This window comes from Molothrus aeneus, chromosome 2 (genome assembly GCF_037042795.1).
Source record: "Molothrus aeneus isolate 106 chromosome 2, BPBGC_Maene_1.0, whole genome shotgun sequence".
Taxonomy (NCBI): Eukaryota; Metazoa; Chordata; class Aves; order Passeriformes; family Icteridae; genus Molothrus; species Molothrus aeneus.
Window position 1 is genome coordinate 60,111,594 of NC_089647.1, and position 23,613 is coordinate 60,135,206.

A 23,613-nucleotide genomic window follows, 5' to 3' on the forward strand; every position below is an offset into this window, starting at 1 on the left:
TATGTGAGTAAAAAGATATATTTATTACATTTATTTCAGTTTATAATCTTCACTATTGTGTTTTAAAGATAAATACACATCGCTTTTATGAGTTTTTTTCTTCTTATATGAAAATAAAAAGATTCCATAAACGTCATAAGAAGAAAAACATAATTTTATTAAAACTTTTTAAAGGTTTTATACTCCTTGAGTTACTGAAGGTTCTGCCATATTTCCTGCCATGATAAAGGGTTTTTGTTTTTATGGTTTTATCACTATGCTGGTTTTTCTCACTTTATCTGAGTAATCAATATGTAATCCAGTGTACTATTCCTGAACCATACTTTCCTGAAAAAAATCCAAACCTAACTTGTTAGCATTTTTGAAGAGCTCAGAAAGTGTTCTGATTATTTTGTGAAATTCTTTTCAATCTTTCTGCCTTTTTCTTTTCTGAAAAAATAGATGTTGTACTTTGTAAGGCTTTGAAGTAGTTGCTTAGTTTCATGTTCTTAGCTTTTATTTTCCTTACTGAGTATAGCCCATAGGATTGCATCTCTGTTTTTATGCCAGGTTTTAGTTTTGCTTGCAGAGTCCTTTAAATGAATATTTCAAGAAATACATAGGCATGTGGTTTTTTTACTTGCCAAATTTGAGAAAAACTCTGCAGTCTGATGAATTCAAACCCATCCTTAAGATCATATATTAAAAGTTAATTTTCTGCCATTTTATTGCCTCTGCTGTTGAAAATAATTTCAGTTAAATTCTTAATTATTAGTTGTCTTAGGTTCAACTCAAACTGAGATGACAGGAGTTTTAAAAGTATTTGCTGAGTGATCTATCTGCAGCAGTGACCATACTTGGCACTGTGAACTCTTCAGTCATGAAATCTGCATCCAAATGTCTGCAGAAAACAGGATATATATATATATATATATATATTTATATATTTTTATATATATATATAACTAGTACCTCCTAAATTTAATTTGATACTCTCATCTATGAGTAGTAGAGAAACATAGTTTCACTTAGAATTAGAAAAGTATTTGGTCAGAATTGAAATGCACATTGGACAAACTGATCAAAACAACTCAAATATGTAATGTTACAAAGCCAAGGATGCCTCTTCATTGATTTTCCTGCACAGTATTACACTAAGGAGTGCTCAGGCTGGCAGATTTTTCTCCATTTATATTCACCAAATGCTGTACTATACCACATATAAAAGAAGATAGATAGATTGTTCTGCAGTATTTCTGGCACCTTGCTGTCCTGCATGGTCTCTAAAATCTCATATTATTTTTTGGGTGTTGAGAAAGAAAGGGGTTTTCATAGGGACAGTGGTTTTGAATATATGAGCAAGTCCCTACTATTACATGTTTGTGTATGATCAGGAGCAGATGATTACCTGGAATGGCCATACTTATCATTATTGCAAGCATTAAAGTCCTATACACTTGAGACAGAGTGTGATTCCTTCTAAATGACTGGAAGTCGTTGTACAGTCCAAAAAGCAAAAGGCGGTTTTTCTGAACTGTTTTTTAATATTTTTAAATCCTGTACTACACCACATTTTGTTCAAAATCTTATGTGATCTGGGGAAAGTGTCTGAAAAAAAAGAATAATTTCTCTTTTCAAGTACACAGAAGATTGATTTGCTTTGTGCATCCCTCCTTGTTTTTCTTATCTACTGTTTCTAATTACACCTGAAACCTTAGTAGTGTGGAGAATTTCAAAATTCACTTCTGGCTGGGTGGTTCTATTTCTGAACAGGAACTGCAGAACTGTTGTTGAATTTTTTTCTTTGATTTGGTACTTTTTCATACTTGCATTTAGACCAAATAGAAAAACATTTATGAGTTGAAATACCTTTGTATTTTTTAGGAGGTACTTGTATTCCTTTTAAAAGTGAAGACAGTACATTAAGTTTCTTTTTTTTTAAGTTGCTTTTCTTTTTTTAAAGAAGTTACAAGACAGCATGTTAGTGTTTTGCCCCATAAATGATATCTTGTGATGTTTTTATGTTTTATCTCCTCTTTTCCATTAAGGAAATATTGTTTTAAGTAATTACAGCTATCAAAAGTATTAAATACCTGACTCCATGATCTGCTAGCTCTTTAATTGTAAAACACAGCATACTTTAAGCATACTTTATTTAAATGAAATGCAAAGAATTAAAACAAACATATCCTTAACTTTAAACTGCATGTTTATTTATTTATTTATTTATTTATTACTGTGAATAGTTGGTGGCACATACAAAAGTATTTCTGTGTTGAAATTAAGTAATTTGAATTTTGGCAAGAGAAACCTCCTGACTGCAAGAGATAACACAAACAGAAGACAAAATTGCTTTCAATTAGCTGCCTGTGCTTGTACTTGGTTAATTTCTGCTACTGAACACAAAAGATTTTTTCCATTAATCTCCTTATTGTTTTCTTTTGTTATGAGGAACAACTCATCTATCTTTGCCAGCTTAAATAAGTAAACACAAGGATTATCAGAGAGAATAAGATGATACCAAGAGCACTGGCTATAGTATTAATGAATAATGAACATTATTCTTTATCTAGTCCCAAATAAATTAAACATTTGAAATAAATTGGTAATGCAATACAATGTAATTAAAAATATTTATTTCATTTTGTGGTCGCACAATTTATTTGAATATCTGGGAGTGAGGGTGCTTTGAGGAGAAAAAAAGAGTCTTACTTTTTTGGAGTTAAAAGAAATTTGTAACATTTGAAATCTGCCATTCAGTAGCCATATTTTCAACAAGCACGGAATGCTATGGACAAGAGATCCAAACTGAATAATAGCCATATTTCTTATTCAGCCTTTCTTCTAAAAATTGAACTTTAGTCAGAGCTAATTGTGACTATCAAGAAAATCACTTTTATTTGTTGTATTGGTATGTTAGCATTGATGATATATGTTACAAGGCTTGTACTTTTATTTTGCCTTTTAATGTAAAAGGGACAAATATAGTAAATTTCATACATTTTAAAGAATAATAAAAAAACCCAGTTTTTTGTTAGAGTCCTTTAATCCAGTTAGTTAAAGTTTGTAGTGAATACAATGCAAAATGTTTTGGATTTTTTTGTTCACTTCTTTATTATAACTCTTCTCAGCTTGTATTTGGTTTGTTTCAACAGACACATGCTCTCAGGTCCCTGTTCCTCAGTGTTGCTACATTTTAGAAAGAATTATATTGATATTGATTTAATTTGACAAAGCTATTGGGTAATGGGAATTCTACTTCATGACACGAAGCGTGTGCAAATGTATCACTAATTATCTTCTAATTTTGAAATCTTTTGGTCAGTATGAGATAGCACATGCCCTGGAGGTAGCTGTCTCAAAGATATACTTCCATACAGTTACACAAAAGTATTATTCAGTCCGAGAGGAGAAACCCAAAACATTGCCAGCAGTGTGCGAGGGCCACGCTCATTGAATTTAGCCGCATTATTAAACATGATAAAATCCACAGAGGCGGACCACAGGAAGCTGTACTTTTTAAATTCCATTGTGCATTGAGCAGTGATTTATGAATTGTGTTGGCTGGAATTTCCAAGTGCAGCAGGTCCTGCTGGTTCCTTGTAATCAGGGGAATGTGATTGGTCCTGTAGGGTCCTCTTCCGTCATCACACACAAAGGCCAGAGTGAGTGAGTGAGGGTTCCAGGCTGACAAATGCTACTTGTCATCTCAGAACTTCCAAGCAGATGACAAGAACCTTATCATTAACTTTTACATGTATTTTTCCCAGACAATGTTCCCAAATCTCTGGTTGCAACAACGATGACTGGATTAACCTATCCCACTGTTGGAGAGTAGCTTACTACATCTCCTTGTTAGATGCCAAGTTAATATTTGTTATAGCCCTGTAGGAGGCATTACTTTTCTGGGAACAGTTGCTAATGGTTTGTTGGAGTTGAGGCAGGAAGTAGAAGCAGTTGTGGTAGACAACTTGTGAATGAGATCCCTTGATGCTTTTTTGATCCTTATTTCTCATAAAGAAACTTTAGAATCCCTTCATTTTTTGGTGATCAAAACAGACAGCACAAAAACACGAAGAACCAGTATTATTATCATCTCCTGGCTTTTTTTGTTGGCTACTGTTGACAAAGTAACATTTACTGCTACTTGACAGTTTCCATTTACAAGTGACTTGTGCTTGAATGTCAATCAATCAGTTAAGGTGTCCTGCTCATTTAAGGCTGCTGTGTATAATGCAGTCCCCAGGAAAACTTTTAGCACCAGAAATGCACCTCTGTAAAAAACATACGTTTATGGGATTTTGCATACCTTAAGCTTAAACTAAAAAAAACTCAGGTGTTTCATGTCAGCCTTTGTATGTCACAGTAAAGAGACCTAGAAAAAAATAACCACATTCACTGTTTTGAAATTCTCTAGTCACTTTACCTGCAGTCTAACACATAGTATTATTTTAACTTTCCACTACTATTTAAAAAAAAAAAAATCTGTAATGAAAGAATGCAACACACTTTCAAACCAGCTTGTTGCTTTTATGTTGTGATCACATTGTCTTGTGTAGACAATAGCTAAAATTACTCATTACATGTTATGAAATTGAATAGAAATTTCAGTAAACTCTCTTGAATTATAGAAGAATATATCTATGTTCTGAGTTTTCCTTGAGGCTTTAACTAAACTGTAACTGCTTTGCATGCATTTTTTGTAGAGTCTTTGTACCTTGTATGTACTAAGTATTGTCACTACCTATCTCACCTCAGGCAATGTTTATTTATTTAGAAAAAGAGCAAAGGACAGCCCTTAAGAGGAAATGTTTTAAGTTTAAGTCAAACGTAATATCCTGCCATCTAGGAAAGTATTACCATGTCCAATCTAGTAATAACCCATTCCTGGGGTTTTTTTTCTGTTGGAACAGTGACTTTAATTAATTTAATGTTACAGAATATTAAATAAGATGATTTATAAGTGAATTAAGTTAGAGTTTTATGTGCATTTTTCTGTAATGGTGTGTACAAGGGAGTAAACATGCAGGGGTCATCGAACTGTTCAGTCATTTTGTATGTAATTAACATTAGGAATAGACGTAAGAGCTTAGATTAGGCATAGGAAGAGTGGAAGCCTGAGCATTTTACTACCAGGAGAGAAGAAGTATAAATTAAGAATGTTGTGAACAAAGACTGTTAATTCGTTAATTTGGAAGTTAAATCTTTCTAGATGATAGGAAGTCTATAAGATTGGTATTATACAGAAGTGGAAAAGTGTAATGAAGCTACTTAGTGAAAAGTTACAGATGTAAAGAAAAACAGTACTTTAATGTGTCATTTGTAAAGAAGAAATAAAGAGGTACTTCTAATTTTAAACGTGTTATTCTAACAAATGAAAATTAATTATACAAGATCTAAAGTCATCTTTGCATTTTTAAAAAGAAAATGCATATTTATGAAACTCTTGTTTCTGAGTAGTATGTATTTACATTTAATGCATTAAAAATGTGATGGGTTTTAGAGTAATATATTATAGAGTAAGATGTATTTTTACCAAGATCATGTTCAAGCTAAGCCTTATATTTGCTTATGCCATGTTAAAAACCAAAAACGCTAGGTAATTTTGGTAAAAATTTTGACTTCTATTAGTTATGCTGCATCACATATATGTAAAAATTGAGCTAGATTCTTATTGGCCAATTTAGTAAATTAAATTGATAAAAATTCTGTGAGCTACTACTAATCATGTGATGCTTGAAAAGTTTTTTATTAAAAAACAAACCAGGTAAAATTTACATTTTAATTTTAACTTGCCATCTTGCATGTAATTATGAAGGTTGATACGTTTGCTGTCTGGTATCAGCATTCATTGTTTCTAGTGGTAACATTCCTTTCCATGGGAATGTGTGAGAGCCTGACTGCACAGTCCCACCAGGCCCATGTACACACCAGGCTCATGGACACAAGCAAGAAAATACCACCTTTGCAACCGCCCACATGGCACAAAATTGCTCGTGTAAACATGAATCCCTTTAATGGGTTTATGTTTTCCTTTTCCATCAACTTTAAAGTCTGCTGGCAGATCTCATACCTAGCGAGCAACACACACACCCCCCTGTCAGTCTGTCCTGGCCAGGAGATCCCTGACCTGTGGTACCCACTTCACCTCTGGCCCAGCTTGTTGGCTGCTACAGCCTGGAGCTGGTAGGAGGTTACATGGATGTACTTTATACAGCTCTCGCCACTGTGTGAGCCCAGACCTGGGGTCTCCTGGCAGATGGCCTTCGAGACCACATCGGTCTCTCCAGTGCTCATGGTCTCTCTCACAGTTCCTTGTCCCAGCTACCAGCTTATCCTACCTCAAATTTGCCAGTTTAAAAACATGTCCCCTCAGAGAATTTAATAAGGAGATGGGACAGGTTACAGTGATCACATGCACGACTGTATTGACCAGGAACCTACTTATTTGCAGCTCTCCTGTTTAATCTCATTTCTTCTATATTTTCCCCTGGGTTTATCTTCATTTCTCCCCTCCTTTTGCTCTTCACCTCAACAACTCCATTAAAAATTTCATATTTGCCTAAAAAGCTCATAATTCCATAAAAAGTTCCACAGATATCCACAGTTCCCTTCCTCTCCAGCAGGCCATAGCATGTTTCCTCTCTTTACTTATATTCATGATAATCTTCTCCTTATTCTCATCAGTTAAGAGTTCTGGTTGAAGCTCTTAGAGGTGGCGCTTGAGAAGGTCCTGTCATGGCTCACTGATCAGAGTCTCCAGAGTCCTGGGCTTTGCTACTGTTCCTGTTATCTACATTTTGCCAGCTCTGTTCATTTTATCACTTCAGATTCTTGCCTTTTCTCTTTTTTCCTGAATAACTGTTAACAAGGTATTTTTACAGAAAGTTTCAATTCAGATTAGAAGTATTCCCTTTTCCTCCTCATTTTCCTCTCTCCTTCTTTCTTCACCTTGGAATTCTGTTTTTCTGTCTTAAAGGGCTCTTACTCAAGTGGGTTGTTGATGTCCATAGGGAAGAACAAGTTATCTCCTGGAAATTTATGCCTGGCTTTTCTCTTGCTCATAGGTGTTTTGGTTCTAAGTACAGCCCAGAGTACTGTACAGAGTTCTGGGCTGTACTTAGAACCAAATTCTGATAATTAGGAATTGCAGTTCAAATGTGTCTGGTAAATTCTCTGTGTATACCATTCCATTTCCATGTCACAAAGGTGCATACATTTCTGAAGAATACTGTTGCTTTATCAGGGTCTGAAACAGTATTTCTAAAATGTATTTGTGTGAAATATGTTAATTGAAATAATTTTTTTCTTTGTAGAACCAAAATTGCAATTTCAGCCAACACATCAAGTACAGCACAAAGTTATGAATACAGAACAGAACGGCATCAAAGAGAATCATTCAAGACACGTTTCTCGCAATGACATGAGACAACCAAGGAATGAGAAACCCCCTCGTTTTCAAAAGGACTTTCAGAATTCAAGGCAGGCTTTGGAAAGTGGTGGGTTACCAAGAAACAGAGGTCCTGAAAGGCACAGCTCTTTAGAACACTGGACAGATGAAAAAAATAAAAGTGACAGACATTATCCTAGAAATGACAGGTCAAAGGATTTGAGTTATCCCATAACCACTCACCAGAGTGATATTACTTTCAAAAAAAGGGATAACAACATGCAAAACAGAGTAGGAAAAGGAGTGTCTTTCTCAGAATTCAAGGAAAATTCTGCTGCTCAAGATGTGACAGACAACAATAACCAGAAACGTGGGAAAAGGGAAACACACAATTCAGAAAATTACTGTGATAGGAAGGCACGAACAATAAGTAATGAAGCCTTTATGGTAAAACGTGAGCAACATTTTGGTGTTAATAATGATTACCAAAATCCAAGTAGGACTGATAATTTTAGTGCTGTACCAAATGGAGATACTGAGCATCATCAGAAAGGAAGACGAGTAGGACCCATCAAATCGTCAGGACCCACTGTTATCCCATCTTTTGATGATAAAATGTTGTATTACAACACTGGTCCCAAAAAGAGAACCGGGCCCATCAAACCAGAGAAAATACTGGAACCATCGAGTCACATGGAGTATGGAAAAAGTTGGAGACCAGGGGATGAATGCTTTGCTCTTTATTGGGAAGACAACAAGGTATGCCTTTGCTAAGTGAGAACTATCTCAAATTGTACCTCTAATGCTCTCTTACGTGTGTGTGAGAGATACTTAGCACACTACTACAGACACATGGCCTTTGTTCGTAGGTGTGTAGTGTGCTTCTTGCCTAGCTCCGTGCTCTGTTTTTTATATTTATGATGTATGTCACTTGCATTCACTGCACAACATTTTTAAGTCCCTAAATCAAGTCCTTGTTTCTGCCATGTACGTAGAGTTTAGGATGTCTTAAGTTCCTTACTGAAGCATTTGACTTAAGTGCTGAAAATTTGAAGGTATGAATGTGGATCTAGGTGCTCATATTCTTTGCTGAGGAGCAAAAATAAAACAAAACTGTGCTATCTAGAATATCTATAATGGTAGATGTGTAATACCTTTTTCTGGAACAAGTCAGCACACAACCTTTAGCAGCACAAAGAAAGAATAAAGTCTGCAGGAATGGGGCTGTAAAAAACTGCCAGTTTTCTTTCAATCATTACAGAACAGAAACAGCAAAGGCTTAATTTTGATAAGCACTTGTATGCTATCAGGTAAAGAATTTGTGGACAAATTAATTATGCTGCATGATAGATTTGTATTACTGATTTTTAAAAGTTTAAATATTTATTTTCAGCTCTTTTCCCCATTAATGAGATTTCTCTTGCAGGAGGACATTTTGCTTTCTTCTCCTTTGCTAAGAAAGTTTTAGGCTGTTTTCTTTGATTTGTCATCACCTGTTCAAGAGTTGTCTGCCACTCTTCATGGGTAGTTTCTTTGGGTTTTACCCCTTTCTGATAATCTGAGAACTACCTTAAATATTGTTGTTCTTTAAGTACATTTTATTCACACCTTTTTCTGCTTTTTGAGAATTTTTTATTAAGTTTATTATATTTATTATGAGTGTTTTCTTTTTTTTTTCTGTCTGCATTAACTCAGCAGCATAACTTTATTTTTCTCTTTTCTGCTGGTATGACTAAAACCAATGACAAACCATGCAGGATTTTTGGTAGTAGCAACCCATAGTCAGTTGACTGCCTTAAATAGAAATATGTAGCTTGAGTGGATGGATTAGTGTGAAGTATAATGGCATATTACTGAATTGTTTCCTATTTTCAGAGTACTTGCATTACTCTGAAATGAGATCTTGAAATTTTTAAAAGTACAAACCTTGCAAGATAAATACATATGTCATAATCCCAGACTGTTAGGTATTCAGCAGATTAAAAGGTGTGTTTTGAGCAGTAATTAGTTTCTTGGTAGTTTAAGTAAATGCTGCTACTCACTTCTAAGACAATTCAAAAATGTGATGATAAAATACAGTAATGAGCCTTACCATTTAGGAGGCAGTGATTTTTTTGTGTTCAGTCAGATAAAATTGATTTAATACGTTCAAGAAAGTATATTTGCATAAATGTAAAAAACCCAAGTTTTATGTTTAGAAAAAGGGCTTTATGAAGAGGCAGTTTTATCATATTTTCATCATATTTTTATCATGTTTTATTGTATGATAACATAGGTATGCAAGTACACACATACAAGCCATATCAGTATATGGCTAATAAGCACTTAGAGATGTGCATTTTAAGTAAACACCTTACAATAGCATTTCTCTGTATACAGCAGTATTTGTGTTAGTGATTTATTTGTTCTGCTTTCAGGGAGATGAAAATGGGTCTTTTAAATGGTCAGTCTACTTAAATAAGCTGTGTATCTTCTCAATGAGTACTCTAAATACATTCTGCCATGTCCTTGGAGGCTGCCATGTAGAATTTTAAGATACCTGATTTCATATCTAGTACAAATTTAAAACAAAATATAATGCTGACTATGACTAAGTATGTATACGCACACAGAGACATATATGAAAAGGAAGTTGTTAAGTATTTGTGGTATTTCTGGTTGTATTTTGTGACCTTTGAAAATTTCTCTTTTAAGTTCTACCGGGCAGAAATTGAAGCTCTCCATTCTTCTGGGACAACTGCAGTTGTTAAATTCAGTGATTATGGAAATTATGAAGAGGTGCTTCTCAGCAACATCAGGCCTGTTCATGCAGACACATGGGTATGTGATAACAAATTGTATTAAAAAATATAAACTACATAGTCTGTACAAAATATGTAACTCTTAACTAATTAATGCCTACTCATGCTACCTACATGTGTAGAAAAATAGTTGCAAAGTACACGCACAAAATCTCTGATTTTACTTGTCTATATGAAACCTGATAGACATGTATTACGATGTGGTATTCTTCCTGTATAATAAATTTCAATTGTATTGTTTGAAAATGAATAATTTATCTGTCAACCAAACAGTTTTATGCATGTTTTCTCTCTTAAAAGTTGTTACTTACTCTATTCAACCCAATTTTTTGTTTTATTTCATGTACATTGTATGTTGTTCTGTAAGGGTTAGGAAACAGTCATTTAAAACATATATTCTGAAGCTTTTCACTACATGTGTATGTATGACTAAAAATACACATCTGTATCCCTTTATTTTGTATCATGATTTTATTCTTGTTTCAATGATTTCTTCTTTGCCAAATATTGTAGTGGTCATGTATGCATCAAAATCTGGTTTATGAAGTTTAGAATGTATTAGCCTTATGGAAGTTGGAAATTTTAAAAGGCTTTATTAGTGAATATCATGGAAGCAGAGATACATTTCAATTAAAACAAATATCAGGAATGCACAATTCTTTGCTGTTTACTCTTACTATAAAAGGCTGCACAAAAAATATACATCTGCATATTGATTCCTTAATGATGAGTTGACTGTGCTTATTTTAAGTTCTTACTTTTGGGTCATAGAACCATGTTACTACTGCTGCAGAGGCTGAACAGTCAGCTTCTGTTTCCCAATGGTCTTTTAACAAGTATTGTTGCCTGTAGCTCTCAGATGCCTCTGAGATGGCCTTGTTGTACTTAAAAAGATACCTGAAACTCCTCCCAGCTGATGCATTGCTGTTTGTATGAAAATTTACCCTTAGTCCTGCCTTCTTTTTGTCCTACTAGCTGACCTGTAAGATGATAGTTACTTAGGGTATGATTGTATTATTTTAACCCTTTTTCTGGGTTAATAATCAGACTTCTTCATTTGATTACAGTTTTGAGGAGTGGCTTTTATTTTACTTTAAGCCACTGAATGTTAGCTCTCACAGTCTAAGAACTTGGCCTAATATTAAGACTAAGTTGATCCTGGTAGTGAAGTGCTGTTTCCTACTTGATCCTAGGAGTGAGGTGGTTGTTTTCCCTGCCTCTTCTGCCTGTGTCTGACCATGTGTTCTTCCTCATCCCTCTCCTCCCATGTTGTATTGTCAGTCATGTAGCCACAGGATGAAATTGAATGAAATGGACCACATTTTTATTCCCCTGGGTTGTCTTACTTTATTTCAGAGTTAGTTTGTTAAAGCTGACACGAGGGTGGGACAATGTACGGAGAGACAATTCTGACAGTAAGTACCATAGTCTTGACATCATGCTGCCTCCTGGTTGAGTCATTCAGGCTTCCTCTGTTATTACTGGAGACAAAAGAGAAATTTCCAAGGATTTTCAGTCCATTCAAAAGTGAAAAATACCTTTCTCAAGCTTCTTTTTTTCTCTCAAGGTAGCCTAGTTACGTAAATTCAAACAATGACATTTCAGATCATTACAGTTACACAAGATAAATGCCAATCAACATCTTCACAGTAAACATAATTTTAATGAGTTGTTTTCTGCCAAATTGCTCTTTTGTTGCTAGAAGGTCCTTGCAGCTATAGGATATTTGCAGAAGAAAGTTGATTAGGACCTACCTCTTCACTTCTTTGTTTTTGGGTGCTAAGCATAATCCTCATTATGCATTTGCAGTTCTTAATCACCCATTGATACTCAGCTTTGTCTTTTAAGCTGAACACTGTTGGCCATTTTTCTTTGTCTCAGTGTTCTTATTATATATAAATCTAGTTAGCATGCATAAATGCAAAATAAAGTTACAATGCTGCTTTAGTTCTTTGACTTAAGATTCAAGTAACTTGGGTGTATTTCCTCTTTACAAGAGAACAAAACAGATTTTAAAGTGACTTCAATAATTACTTTTCTTTTGCTGATCAATGCTATTGGCCCCAAGGAGCATGTATTACTGGAAATATTATGCTGATTTTTATTTGAGTTGTTCCACATAATTTTCAGATAGCTAAGTCCCTTTTTCAGGTGCTTGGGTCCATCAATGCTTTTCAACATCACCTCCTAAGGGCACTGGAGCAGGCAATTCCCAAAAGTCAGAAGTCAAGCAGGCAAGGCAGAAGGCTGGCTTGGCTGAACAGCAATCTTCTCTTGGAAATATAGCAAAAAAGAAGGTGTATGCCCAGTGGAAGCAGGGTCAGGTGGCATGAGAGGAATACAGAGATGCTGCTTGCCACTGTAGGGAGAAAATGTATGCAGCTGAAACTCAATTGGAGTTAATGCTGCCAGAAATGTGGGGGGTGATAAAAAAGAGGGTTTTTTCAAATATATTAATGGCAATAGGCAGTGTAAAAATAACATCAGCTCATTACAGGATGAGGATGGTCTCCTTACAAACAGGGACAGGGACAAGGCAGAGGTGTTTAAGACATTCTTTGCCCCCATCTTCAACATGGGTGATGGACCAAGGGAGTTTCAGTGCCCTGAGCTGGAGAACCATGACTGAGAGAATCAGCAACTCACAGTTTACTCTGGAATTGTGTGAGGTCTGCTCTTCCAGCTGGATCTGTACATTTGTGGAACCTGATGGGATTCATCCAAGAATCCTCAAAGAACTGGCAGATGTAATCACATACCCTCTCACAAAGATTTTTGAGTGGTCTTGGTAATCTGGACAGGTCCCAGCTGACTGGACGCTGGCCAGTGCTATCCCAGTTTTCAAGGAGGTCAAGGAGGACCCTGGAAACTACAGACCTCTCAGTCTCACTTCAGTGCCTGGTAAAATGATGGAAAAGATTATTCCGGGAGGTATTGGAAAACACCTGGAGGACAATGCACTCATCAGTCACAGCCAACACAGCTTTGTGTGAGGAAAGTCCCACTTGTCAAACCTGATTTCCTTTTATGACAGGGTAGTCCACCTAGCTGACCTAGGAAAGCCAGTTGATGTAATTTTTTTGGATTTCAGTAAACTTTTGATGCTGTCTCTCACAGTATGCTCCTGGACAAAATGTCCAGCCCACAGCTTGATAATCACATTATGTGGTGGGTGAGCAGTTGGCTCTCAGGTCAGGTGCAAAGGGTTGTAGTGAACAGGGTGACATCAGAGTTTTGGTGACTGGTCACTAGTGGGGTTCTGTAGGCTTCATACTCAGCCCTGGTGCCCTTCAACATCTTTATTAATGACTTAGACATAGGTCTCAAAGGAATAAGTTTGCCAATGACACCAATTTGGAGTAGCTGTCAACTCCCTTGAGGGCAGATATGCTCTTCAGAGGGACCCAGACAAATCAGAGGGCTTGACAGTCACCAAATGTATGAGATTTAACAAGGACAAGAGCTGGATTTTCCACCTTGGATGGGGCAACCCTGATGGTGTGTGTACACTAGGTAATGAGGGGCTGGAAGCAGTGCTGCAGAAAGGGACCTGGGGATCCTGTCAGTGGCAAGTTGAGTCATCACTGTGCCCTGGCAGCCAGGAGAGCCAACCATGTCCCGGGGGGCATCAGATACAGCATCATCAACCACTCAAAGGAGGGGATTGTCCTGCTCTGCTCTGCACTGGTGTGGCCTCACCTCGAGTGCTGTGTGCAGTTTAGGACATCACAATATGGGAAAGACATTAAGCTATTCGAGAGCATCCAGAGGAGGGCAGCAGGCAGGGTGAAGGGCATTGAGGGGAAGCCTTGTGAGGAGTGGCTGAGGTAACTGGGTTTGTTCAGCCTGGAGGAGACTGAGGGCAGACCTTGTTGGGGTCTTCAGCATCCTTATGATGAGGGGAAGGTACCTATCTCTTCACTCCTGTGACCAGTGACAGCACCCAAGGAAGTGCATAAAATTGCACGATTCAGGGAAGGATGTCAGGAAGAGGTTTTACACCCAGAGAACACTGGAACAGACTCTCCAGGGAAGAGGTCACAGCACCAAGCCTGACAGAGTTCAAGAAGCATTTGGACAATGCACTCATGCACATGGTGTGATTCTTGGGATGTCCTGTGCAGGGCCAGGAGTTGGACTGGATGATCATTGTTGGTCCCTTCCATTCAGCTTATTCTGTGATTACACGATTCTTGGTCTTAACTGTCTGTACTGAAAACTTGTAGAAATACACTATATGTGAGTTCTAATTCAGACTCCTTTTTGAAAGAGTTGCTGATACTGAGAGAAGATTTAGTGAACTCTATCAAGGCATAAATTTAGCTAGCCTATGTCTTAGAAGTGATTATTCTTTATTGTTTGTTTCAGTACTGTTTGTTTAGGACTCATGTTGAATTTCATTTTTTGTCCAACAAATACAAATGGATGAAAGTATACCACTGAGAGGAAGAAAAAAAAGCAAAGCAAAAAGTTGCTTGGCTAGTCACTTGAAAGAATAGCCAAAGTACCACAGTGACCTTATTTTGATGATGTAACATATTATTTAAGCACCTCAGCTTCTGGTCTGCTTTTGGCAACCTTTTAAAGTGATTTTTGGTTTGTTTGGTTTTTTTGGTGGGTTTTTTGCTTTGTTTTGTTTTCTCTTCTTAACTGTAGATCAACTCTGCCTCATATTCTCAGAATACATTGTGCTTACCACCTTAATGAAAAAAGTATAATAATTGATTGTGTACTGTCTATTATGCAGTTTGCTCAGAGTTCTTGTAAGTTTTCAGTCTCTCTGACACTTTACATGCAGCTATTTATCTTTCTGATGGCTAGAAGTAGAAGATGAAGCTGAGTTTTACATTAGGTAAACCAAAAAGGTATTGGGGATTTTTTTTCAATAATCACATACAATACCAATATAAATACATTTAAGAACACTAGAACTGCTTATTGTTTTTCTTAGAGCCTGCAAATATGTCCTAGGTATGGAATTCATAGATATTTTTAATAATAAAACATTTGGGTTCCACTATTCTAGAGTTCTTATAATGTCCTCTATGTAACACTACAATACTGTATTCCAATAGTTCCCTCAATGTAGCAGGGGTCACTTAAAGTATTTTAATCCAAATAAAAAAAAGTCACTGAAATGCTATTGTAGAAATAAGAACTGCTTGTTTTTTTCTTGTAAATGATGTAAAATTATACTAACAACTGAAAAGCATTGAAAGGACCTTCCTGAATCACTTAATAATTTGTTCTGTGGAAAAAAAAATAAAGTCAAGATAATACTTTAAACTCTAAGTCTTAATTTTATTCTCTATTTTGTAGGATATTTTTCCCTTAATAAATTATGAAAATGTACAGTCTAAGTGTTTATCTTGTGACATTTTTCCCCAAAGCCAAGTAAGTCTTTGCTTTGTTTTCCATTCTCTGTTTCCTTAGTAATGTCATAGGCTTTGTTCCACCCTCTTTATGCTACAATTACCTTTTTTTGTTTTCTACTGCTGTATGAAGGAAATAAAAATCGTAGTGTTCCCTATGTATGCATGTAGTTTCACTTACATATGTTACGGCCTCAACTGCTTGTTCTCTAAACAAGCTGGAATTCTTACAGATTCTTTGAGTACAATTATTTTAATTCCTTAAGGATTCCAATTATGAAGTGAAGCCTATAGTTTAGCTTAGTTCCTCTTCCTGCAGTATCTTGCACTGGATTTCTGCATAAAGATAAAAGAATGCAAAAATTATTACTAAGACATAAATGTTATACATACTCCTAGTTTTTCTAGAGTTTCTTTTGTTCTCTGGAGACTGAAAATCCATTTTGCAGGTTTTCTCAGCTCATTCTTCCAGTAAGGAATGAGCTGAGGAAGGAAAATAATAGGATCTTGGATTGCAGTTAATTCTTGCTGGCATACAGTTCAAAGTTCAAGTTCGATAACATTGTATCTTGTCACAGAGCTTTAAGAGCTTTTGTGTCTGTTGAATTACCTTAAACTGTAATTCAGGGCTTGATCATAGCTTTCCATTTCAGGTAAGTGAAGAGGTAAACTCCTCTTAGTTTTCTGAAGGTGTTTGAACCTCCCTCAGCAGTGTAAAGAGCAGTGCTGAAAACCACTGAATGGTAAAGGTTTACAGCTGCTTCTTTAAGCTGGAGAAGGCTTTTGCCTACCTGTTTTATGGAGGTGTTGAACCCATTCAAATGTCTTTATGACAGGCTAATAACTACTTGAAAGATTGGGTGCTGTTTCTTTATGGCTCTTAGGCCTGGATGCCCTTGGCATCACACTGTGGTCTTTTTGTGTTGTGTGTAAAGCAGGAAATCTTTCCCACTGAATAATTAAGTAGGTGCAGTAGATAAATGTGTCCTGGTTGGATCTCTTATATAGCTTCTGTCCTCACTGACTACACAAAAACCAAGGCTGGTAAAAGACAATGGTACAGTCTACTTAATTAGTTCTAAGATTCCTATAGAAAAAATGTCCCTGAGTATTGCATCAGAGAAGACTTTGATGTCTTTAATTCTTTGGCTTCTGTACTGTTAGGAAAATCTCTAGAATAATTTTACAGTTCAAAATAATTCAGTGACTTAATTCATTAAATGAAGGATGAGTGTTTTGGACTACTCATCTTTCTGAGTGATGGTGGACATTTGTTGAAATTAATCTAAAACATTACTAGTGTGACTTTAGTTTCCACAAAAAGCTGTCTTTTGGCTTTAAGAAAGAACTTGAGCTGTAGGCAGTAATTTTGTTGGGATGTGCCTTACTTTCTATCTTATCAAGATGGTGATTTCCCTGTCCTCCTAGACTGAAAAATTACTTTTCATAGTATAACTTAAGCTTTTTTTTTCTTACCTGAGACTTTTTGTACTCACTGGAAATATTGTCTTAAATTCCATTGCATCTTTTACAGTACATCATGATACATACCCTACACACAGTTTAACCTTCAGGTTCTCTCAGGATAATTCTTTATGTAATTATTTATTTCCCCAGCCTTCTTTTAAGGGGAATTATTTTGAGACAAACTTTTTGGAAACCACTTACCCTGATCAACTGCTAGAAAATGTTTTTCTTTAGCACCTTATCCTCTGAGAAGCTGCATTGTTTTTCAGACTTCAACTTGTTGTATGCATGTTGGAATAGAGATAGACGTTCACAATTTAGCTATTCCTCTGAAAGTTACTAGCCCTTAGCTGAAACATGGTAACTGACATTGAAAGGTGGTTAAAGAACAGCATTTTACTTTTTAATGAACTAAAAGGAGGCAAATTTCAATTGAGGAGGTAATTTCTACCAAGTGGGCATAAACCAGGGGCTTTCAATTTTATAGTTGTATCATTAGGCATTGTAAAATATATTTGAGTCTTCACTTTGAGCATTTCATATTCATCAGACTAGGAAATATTGCTACTAATTATTATCAGCTCTACAATTCAGATTAAGGACATATTCTTCTTGGGGTTTACAATTATTGAAAATAGTCGTGGCAGTTAAAGCAGGACTCTTGGAACATTACACTGTTCTTCTCCTTCTCCTCTTGTTATTAATTGTAATTGCTTATAATGACAGTTCTTTATTTGGAGACTGCATATGGGCTCCTTCCTTGGGTTATTTTGAGACTGTTTCTCACTAAATATCTTCCTTTAAACTAAGTTGCAATTTCGTTTTGAGATAGTTTTTGATCCTGCTCTAGTGTGATTAAAGTTCTTCAAAATCTCATTTTGAGAATTCTGAAAGATTCTTTGCTTGAATTTTTCTATATTGCCTATGTTGAGATTGAATATGTTGAGTAAAAGAAGTTAGTTGAGTAAAAATATCTGGTCTGTTCTTGCCATCACTGTTTCTCTCCTGATTTCCCTGCCTTGTTCACTTTCCCATGTTCTGAGTTTGTCCAAATTTCATAGATTAATTAAAAGGATTTTAATTTAAGAGGAAATGAGAGGAATTGGTGTAGTATTCCTGACCAGTTGCTTTCTAAGGAAGGGAGACATGTTACTGTTCATTTGGTATTGCAGAATAGAAGTGATGATGACTATAATCTGTGGAGTATGTGGGGTATGTGTGTGTAAGATTACATATATATACACATACACATGAGTAAGATTCCAGATTTTACACATGTGTATGTATACAGCACATGTTCAATAGATATGTTACTTAATGTGCTGAAGATTCCTTATACAGGGATGGTTAATATCTGGAATGCTTGAGCATTTTTCTTCCTTGTTTGATGACCTGCAGGTGTTGTCAGTAATAATATCTAGAAAAATAAGTCTTTTATAATAGAAGAACTAAAAAAAGAAGTTTACTGTGAAGGCAGTTTTTTTCAGCAAGGTGGTTTGTTTTTCTTCATAAATGCTAAACATAGAAAATTACTCTTTTACTCTGTTTTTTGGGGGGATAAGGGGAGAAGGAGGGAGGTTGGGGGATTTCAGTTGTTGTATGTTTTTGTGAGTTCTGTTTTTTAGTGTTGAAGATATCTTTGCCAAAGGGAAACACATGTTTCTCTAATGAGAGTGAGTTGGTTAATAAAAAAGCAATAAATATGTGATGGCTATACAGAGGGACTTTTTATCCGTGTTTTGTGTATTTAATGAGTATGTCACACATATTGAACATCAAACATGATAGGATCTTCTAACTTTCCAACTTGGAACATTTGATTATGCAGGCAGATATTAGGGACTATCTCATTGCTCAGTTCAGATTCTCTTATGCTTATGAAGCCTATTTATAATTGGTCTTTTCTTTTTGTAGGGCTTTTTTGGTTTTGGTGTTTTCTTTTGTTTTTTCTTCCTTTGGTACCTAATTGGCAGTGTTGCTTCTGACTTCTTAGTGAAAATCTCAAGAGCTTATTTCATGCAGGCTCAAGTTGATAAAATCTTTTGCAGAAAAAGTTTGCATAGTTATGTAATGGTTTCCTATTTGAATTTATTCCTTCATCTCTTTTCTGATGTCTTTATTTTTGTTCTTCCTCTAGACTATATGTTCTCATATAAGACATCCACTGTGGGTCACAAGGCATACAGGAGCAAATGAAAGCAGTGGTGTTTAGTTATTGCCATACTCTTTGTTCCTTTCTTGACAGACGTCCCCCAGTGTCCTGTTTCAATGTAGGACACTGCTGAAGAATGTTCTTGAATGTTCTACAACTGACAGTAAAATTTTACAAGATACTGGATGCTGTATTGCACTAAGCCAGGCACAATTTTGCAATTGGATGCAGGCTTGTGGGGTTTCTCTTCTTGCTTGCATTCCTTCCTGGCCTATTCCAGTCTCACTTCTTTTCCCTGTACAGATAATCAGCCTCTTTTTGATGATGTCAGACACATGTTAGGTTACATCAGCAATCCTCACAGCTGGGCATTTTGAGTCCCAGCTGATGGAAATCACATCATAAGTCACAGAGTTTCATCAGTGTCTAGGGAGAGGAGTGAAGCTGAGTCCCCACTGAGAGAGCTGAATCTTCCAGAAGTTGAGGCCAGTTGAAGGAGAGGGCTACTCAATAAAAGTTCATCACTCAACCTGGAAATGGACTTCCTTCCATATTAAAGTGGGAAGGGAAATACTTGTAAATGTGAGTAAATTGGTGCTGTGGGGTTATTATGTAGTAGTTTTATTTTTACACATGGAAAGTTTTTAGGTTTTTTTACTTTGTTCCTAACATTGTGTAGATGTAAAAATTACTGAAGATTGGATATTACAGTTTTAGGATAATAGAATTGCTTAAGTTAGAAAAGGCCTTGAAGATCATCAAGTAAAATCATTAGTCTTGCACTGTCAAGCCCACCACTAAACCATATCCCAAAATTCCACATCTACAGGTTGTCCAAATACTTCTAGAGATGGTGGCTCAGCCACTTCCCTGGACATACTGCTCCAAGGCCTGACAAAGGCTTTTGTGAAGATATTTTTCCTTATATCCCATCTAAAACCCCACCTCAACCTGAGGTGATCTCCTCTTGTCTTGTTATTCGTTACTTGGGAGAGGAGCCTGACCCCCACATTGCTACAGCCTCCTTCAAAGGAACTGTGGAGAGTGATAAGGTCTCCCCTCAGCCTCATTTTTTCCAGGCTAAATATAACCCCAGCTTCTTAGGATGCTTCTCACAGGACTTGTGCTCCAGACCTTTCACCAGCCCTGCTGCCCTTCTGTGCCCATGCTCCAGCACCTCAATGTATTTCTTGGAGAGAGCCCAGAACTGGACAAAGCACTCAAGGTGTGGCCTGTCCAGTGATCACTGCTGTGGTCCTGCTGGCCACACTATTGGCCCTTTTGTCATCCTGGGCACACATTGGATCATGTTCAGCCACTGTCAGCCAGCACACCCCGGGGTGCCTTTTCCTCTGAGCAGCTTTCCAACCACTGCCTCCAGCCTGTGGAGCTGCCTGGGGCTGTTGTGACCCAAGTGCAGGACCTGGCACTTGGCCTTGTTGAACCTCTTAAAATCTGCCTCAGCCCATTGATGCAGCCTATCCAGATCCTTTGTAGAGTCCTTCTACCCTCCAGCAGATCAACACTCCCACCCAACTTGGGGTCATGCGCAGACTGACTGAGGGAGCACTAGATCCCCTCGTCCAGATCACTGATAAATATATAAATCAGAATTGGTCCCAGTACTGAGCCCCGGCAGCACCGTTTGTGACCAGACACCAACTGTTCTGTCCTGTAGCAGTGTAAAAAGTTCCTAATGTTTATAAGCATATTTTGCCCATTATCATCTTTTGAACCTATTGTAGAACTTGCAGGATGATGTGATGTATTTTTTTAAAGTCATGGTTATTCGCTAAAATATAGGTGACCCCGACGCAATTTGGCAAATTTTATTTTAAAATATAAAGCATACAAGATACAAGAGATATAGAGATCCTGACTTTCAAGTTAAGATACTCTCTTTTTTATGGGTCTGTTCTGTGTTGTCTCATGGGCAGATTCTGTTTCAAGTCTCTTTTAAATTGCTGCGTCCCTGCACTACCTAATGCAGTTTTGTTTCAGTTTTTAATTGGGTGTTGTTTTATATATATTTCTTTTGAACTTTTCTGTATATTTATGAAAATAAATTTCGCCATGTTTAACTTTCTAATTTTTTTTGTGTGCGGTCAGTCATTCACAATCAATTCACATAGGTGTTTGTTTACTAAATATACACCTCTGTCTCTGTGTGGACTTTGGGATTTGTATGTCAAATTCTGTCATGGGTGAGGTTGTGCACATGGCCTTCTTTTTCACATAAAGTGTCACCAAAGCTCTCTTATTCCCTGTTAAGATTTTGATAGTGATTTTGTGTCCTAACAGGAAAGCATTCGATAATTTCTCATGGCATCACTGAGTGCTTTCTTTCTCAGATTTATGTTGGCAGGGCTTTCTGTTTGCATGCTAAAGCAGGTTCAGCAATACACTAAATACTTCCCCCTACCTTCCACCCTTCTATGGAGTCATAGAAGGTTTTTCTCACAAGTGCACTTTATGCAGAGAAAATGAGTGTTGATTTTTTTCCCCCAGTCTATGCAAGTATTCTTTTTTGCTATAGTTTAGGACTGTCTGTATTATCAGCCTGGCAAAAACACTTCCAGTTTGTGTTTTTTTTCTGGATGAATGGAGAAAACCTGATGTGTCCATTGGTTCTGTGTTAATTTATATAGAATGTCTTACTTTAGTGTATCAGCTTTTCTTTTAGAAATTGAAAGTAAACCTTTAAATATTTGTACTTTGATATTGATATTGTTCAGTGAAGAAGCTTTTCACTGGTGAAAGGGATATGGTCTGAATGGCTTAAATATGTACTTGTAAGGAATTTTTAACATCCATTGCTTTTTCTGTATTGACAACTCAGTGACAAATTTGCAGGAAAGTAGGTCCATTTCCACACAAACTGCACAGTAAAAGTTGCCTGTTTATTTCCATGTGTGCCAGAGGGTATGACTGCAAGTATGAATAAACTGTGCAATACCCTTAAGGGGAACCAATAAGCCAGCAATATATCTGTGGGATTATCATGCCCCAGGCTTACATTATCATAGTTTTATGGAAATGTATTCAAAAAATTGTCTATGTAGAAAACGAATAATTGCTTTGTTTCCAGAGCTGAAACAATGAAGTACAAAGAAATGTCTGATTCCAAGTTAATTATTTAAGTTATTGTTGCTTTTAGTTGTCACAGATTAAGTATGTAATTATTTTCCTTGCTCATCCATTTATTTTCCATTTCTTCATTTTTTTCTGAAAAATCTACTAATTTTCTGCTGCTTTCTTTCTAATGTTTGTTGCTTCACTCAAAACTCAGGATGTGTATGGTTTTAGCAGAATCATTTAAAAATTAGCTGGTTTTGAAGCTCAGGTTCTTTATATTTTCAACAGAGGAAAATGAGATAATTCTAATTAAAATTAACAGTGTATATTAAATTTTTCAGGATTACCAAATCGTTTTATTATAAATCTAGTACCTTTAATTGATGTGTAATAAGGCATTAGTTGAAAAATTGCTGGTCCTGACAGTACTTACAGAATATATAGAATATATATTATATTATTTATAAAATTTATAGTATTTATAGAATTTTATAAAACCTGGCCAAGAAAATACAAAGTTTTCTGACATTTGGTTAATGAAAGTCAACAGAAAATATTTATTATCATTATATTATTTCAGATGCTAAAGAGAAGACTACTCAGAGAAAGGTCATCTTGAAATTATTATTTGGAACATGGGAAAACAACAGTTATTATGGGATAGTTGCATGCCACTTAGTTTTACATACCATAGTTAGGAGCATATTTGCTTGTGGCCTATCTGTGTTCAGTGGAGAAAAAGACTTATCCTCATAAGGATAATTTCTTTTTTCTAAGTGTAAATAAGGGTAACAATGGGTATATGTTTTATTGGTTTTCTATTTATTTTTTAAATGCCATTACAGCAAGTTTGTTGTAAGGTCAGTAGCTGTTGAAATTGACTGCTCTTGGATTAGGGAAATATTAACTGGTTTTCTCTCTTGGATAAAAGGCTTTGTACAGAGCTTATTTGTGTAGTACATCAAAATCTCATAGAATCTGAGAAGCAGTGAAGGAGAAAGACATCACTAGTACAGTAGATTAAAACATTTTGTGAAGGGGTAGGGATTATTTGTGAAGGGGTAGGCTGCATATAGAATGGCAACAAACAGTAATTTTGTAGTTGCAGTTCAGAATCACAGGGTATTTTTAGTACCTGATACAGTACCACGCAGCAACTCAATTTTATGCATTTGAGGACAATTTAATTTCCTTAATTGTTGCCATGATACCTTTAACATTTCCATTTCTGCCACTACTGTTTTGCCTAATACATAATTTTACTGGAGTGAAGCTAGGGCTAAAAACTTCAACAAAGCTATTGATGGCTGAGACACAAAAGTCAAACCAGAGTTACCTGTGGAGGACTGTACATGCAGCAAAAATGGGTTTATACTC

General features: G+C 36.2%; 1 protein-coding gene across 1 annotated transcript in view; it reads left to right on the forward strand.

Annotated features, from left to right (window-relative positions):
- The window catches only part of TDRD3 (tudor domain containing 3), a 93,779-nt gene that overhangs the window by 60,514 nt on the left and 9,652 nt on the right, over nucleotides 1–23,613 (forward strand). The window contains exons 11-12 of the mRNA XM_066545052.1: nucleotides 7,296–8,128; nucleotides 10,064–10,189. Of these exons, the coding sequence (XP_066401149.1) occupies nucleotides 7,296–8,128; nucleotides 10,064–10,189 (959 nt within the window). The remainder of the gene's footprint in view (nucleotides 1–7,295; nucleotides 8,129–10,063; nucleotides 10,190–23,613) is intronic.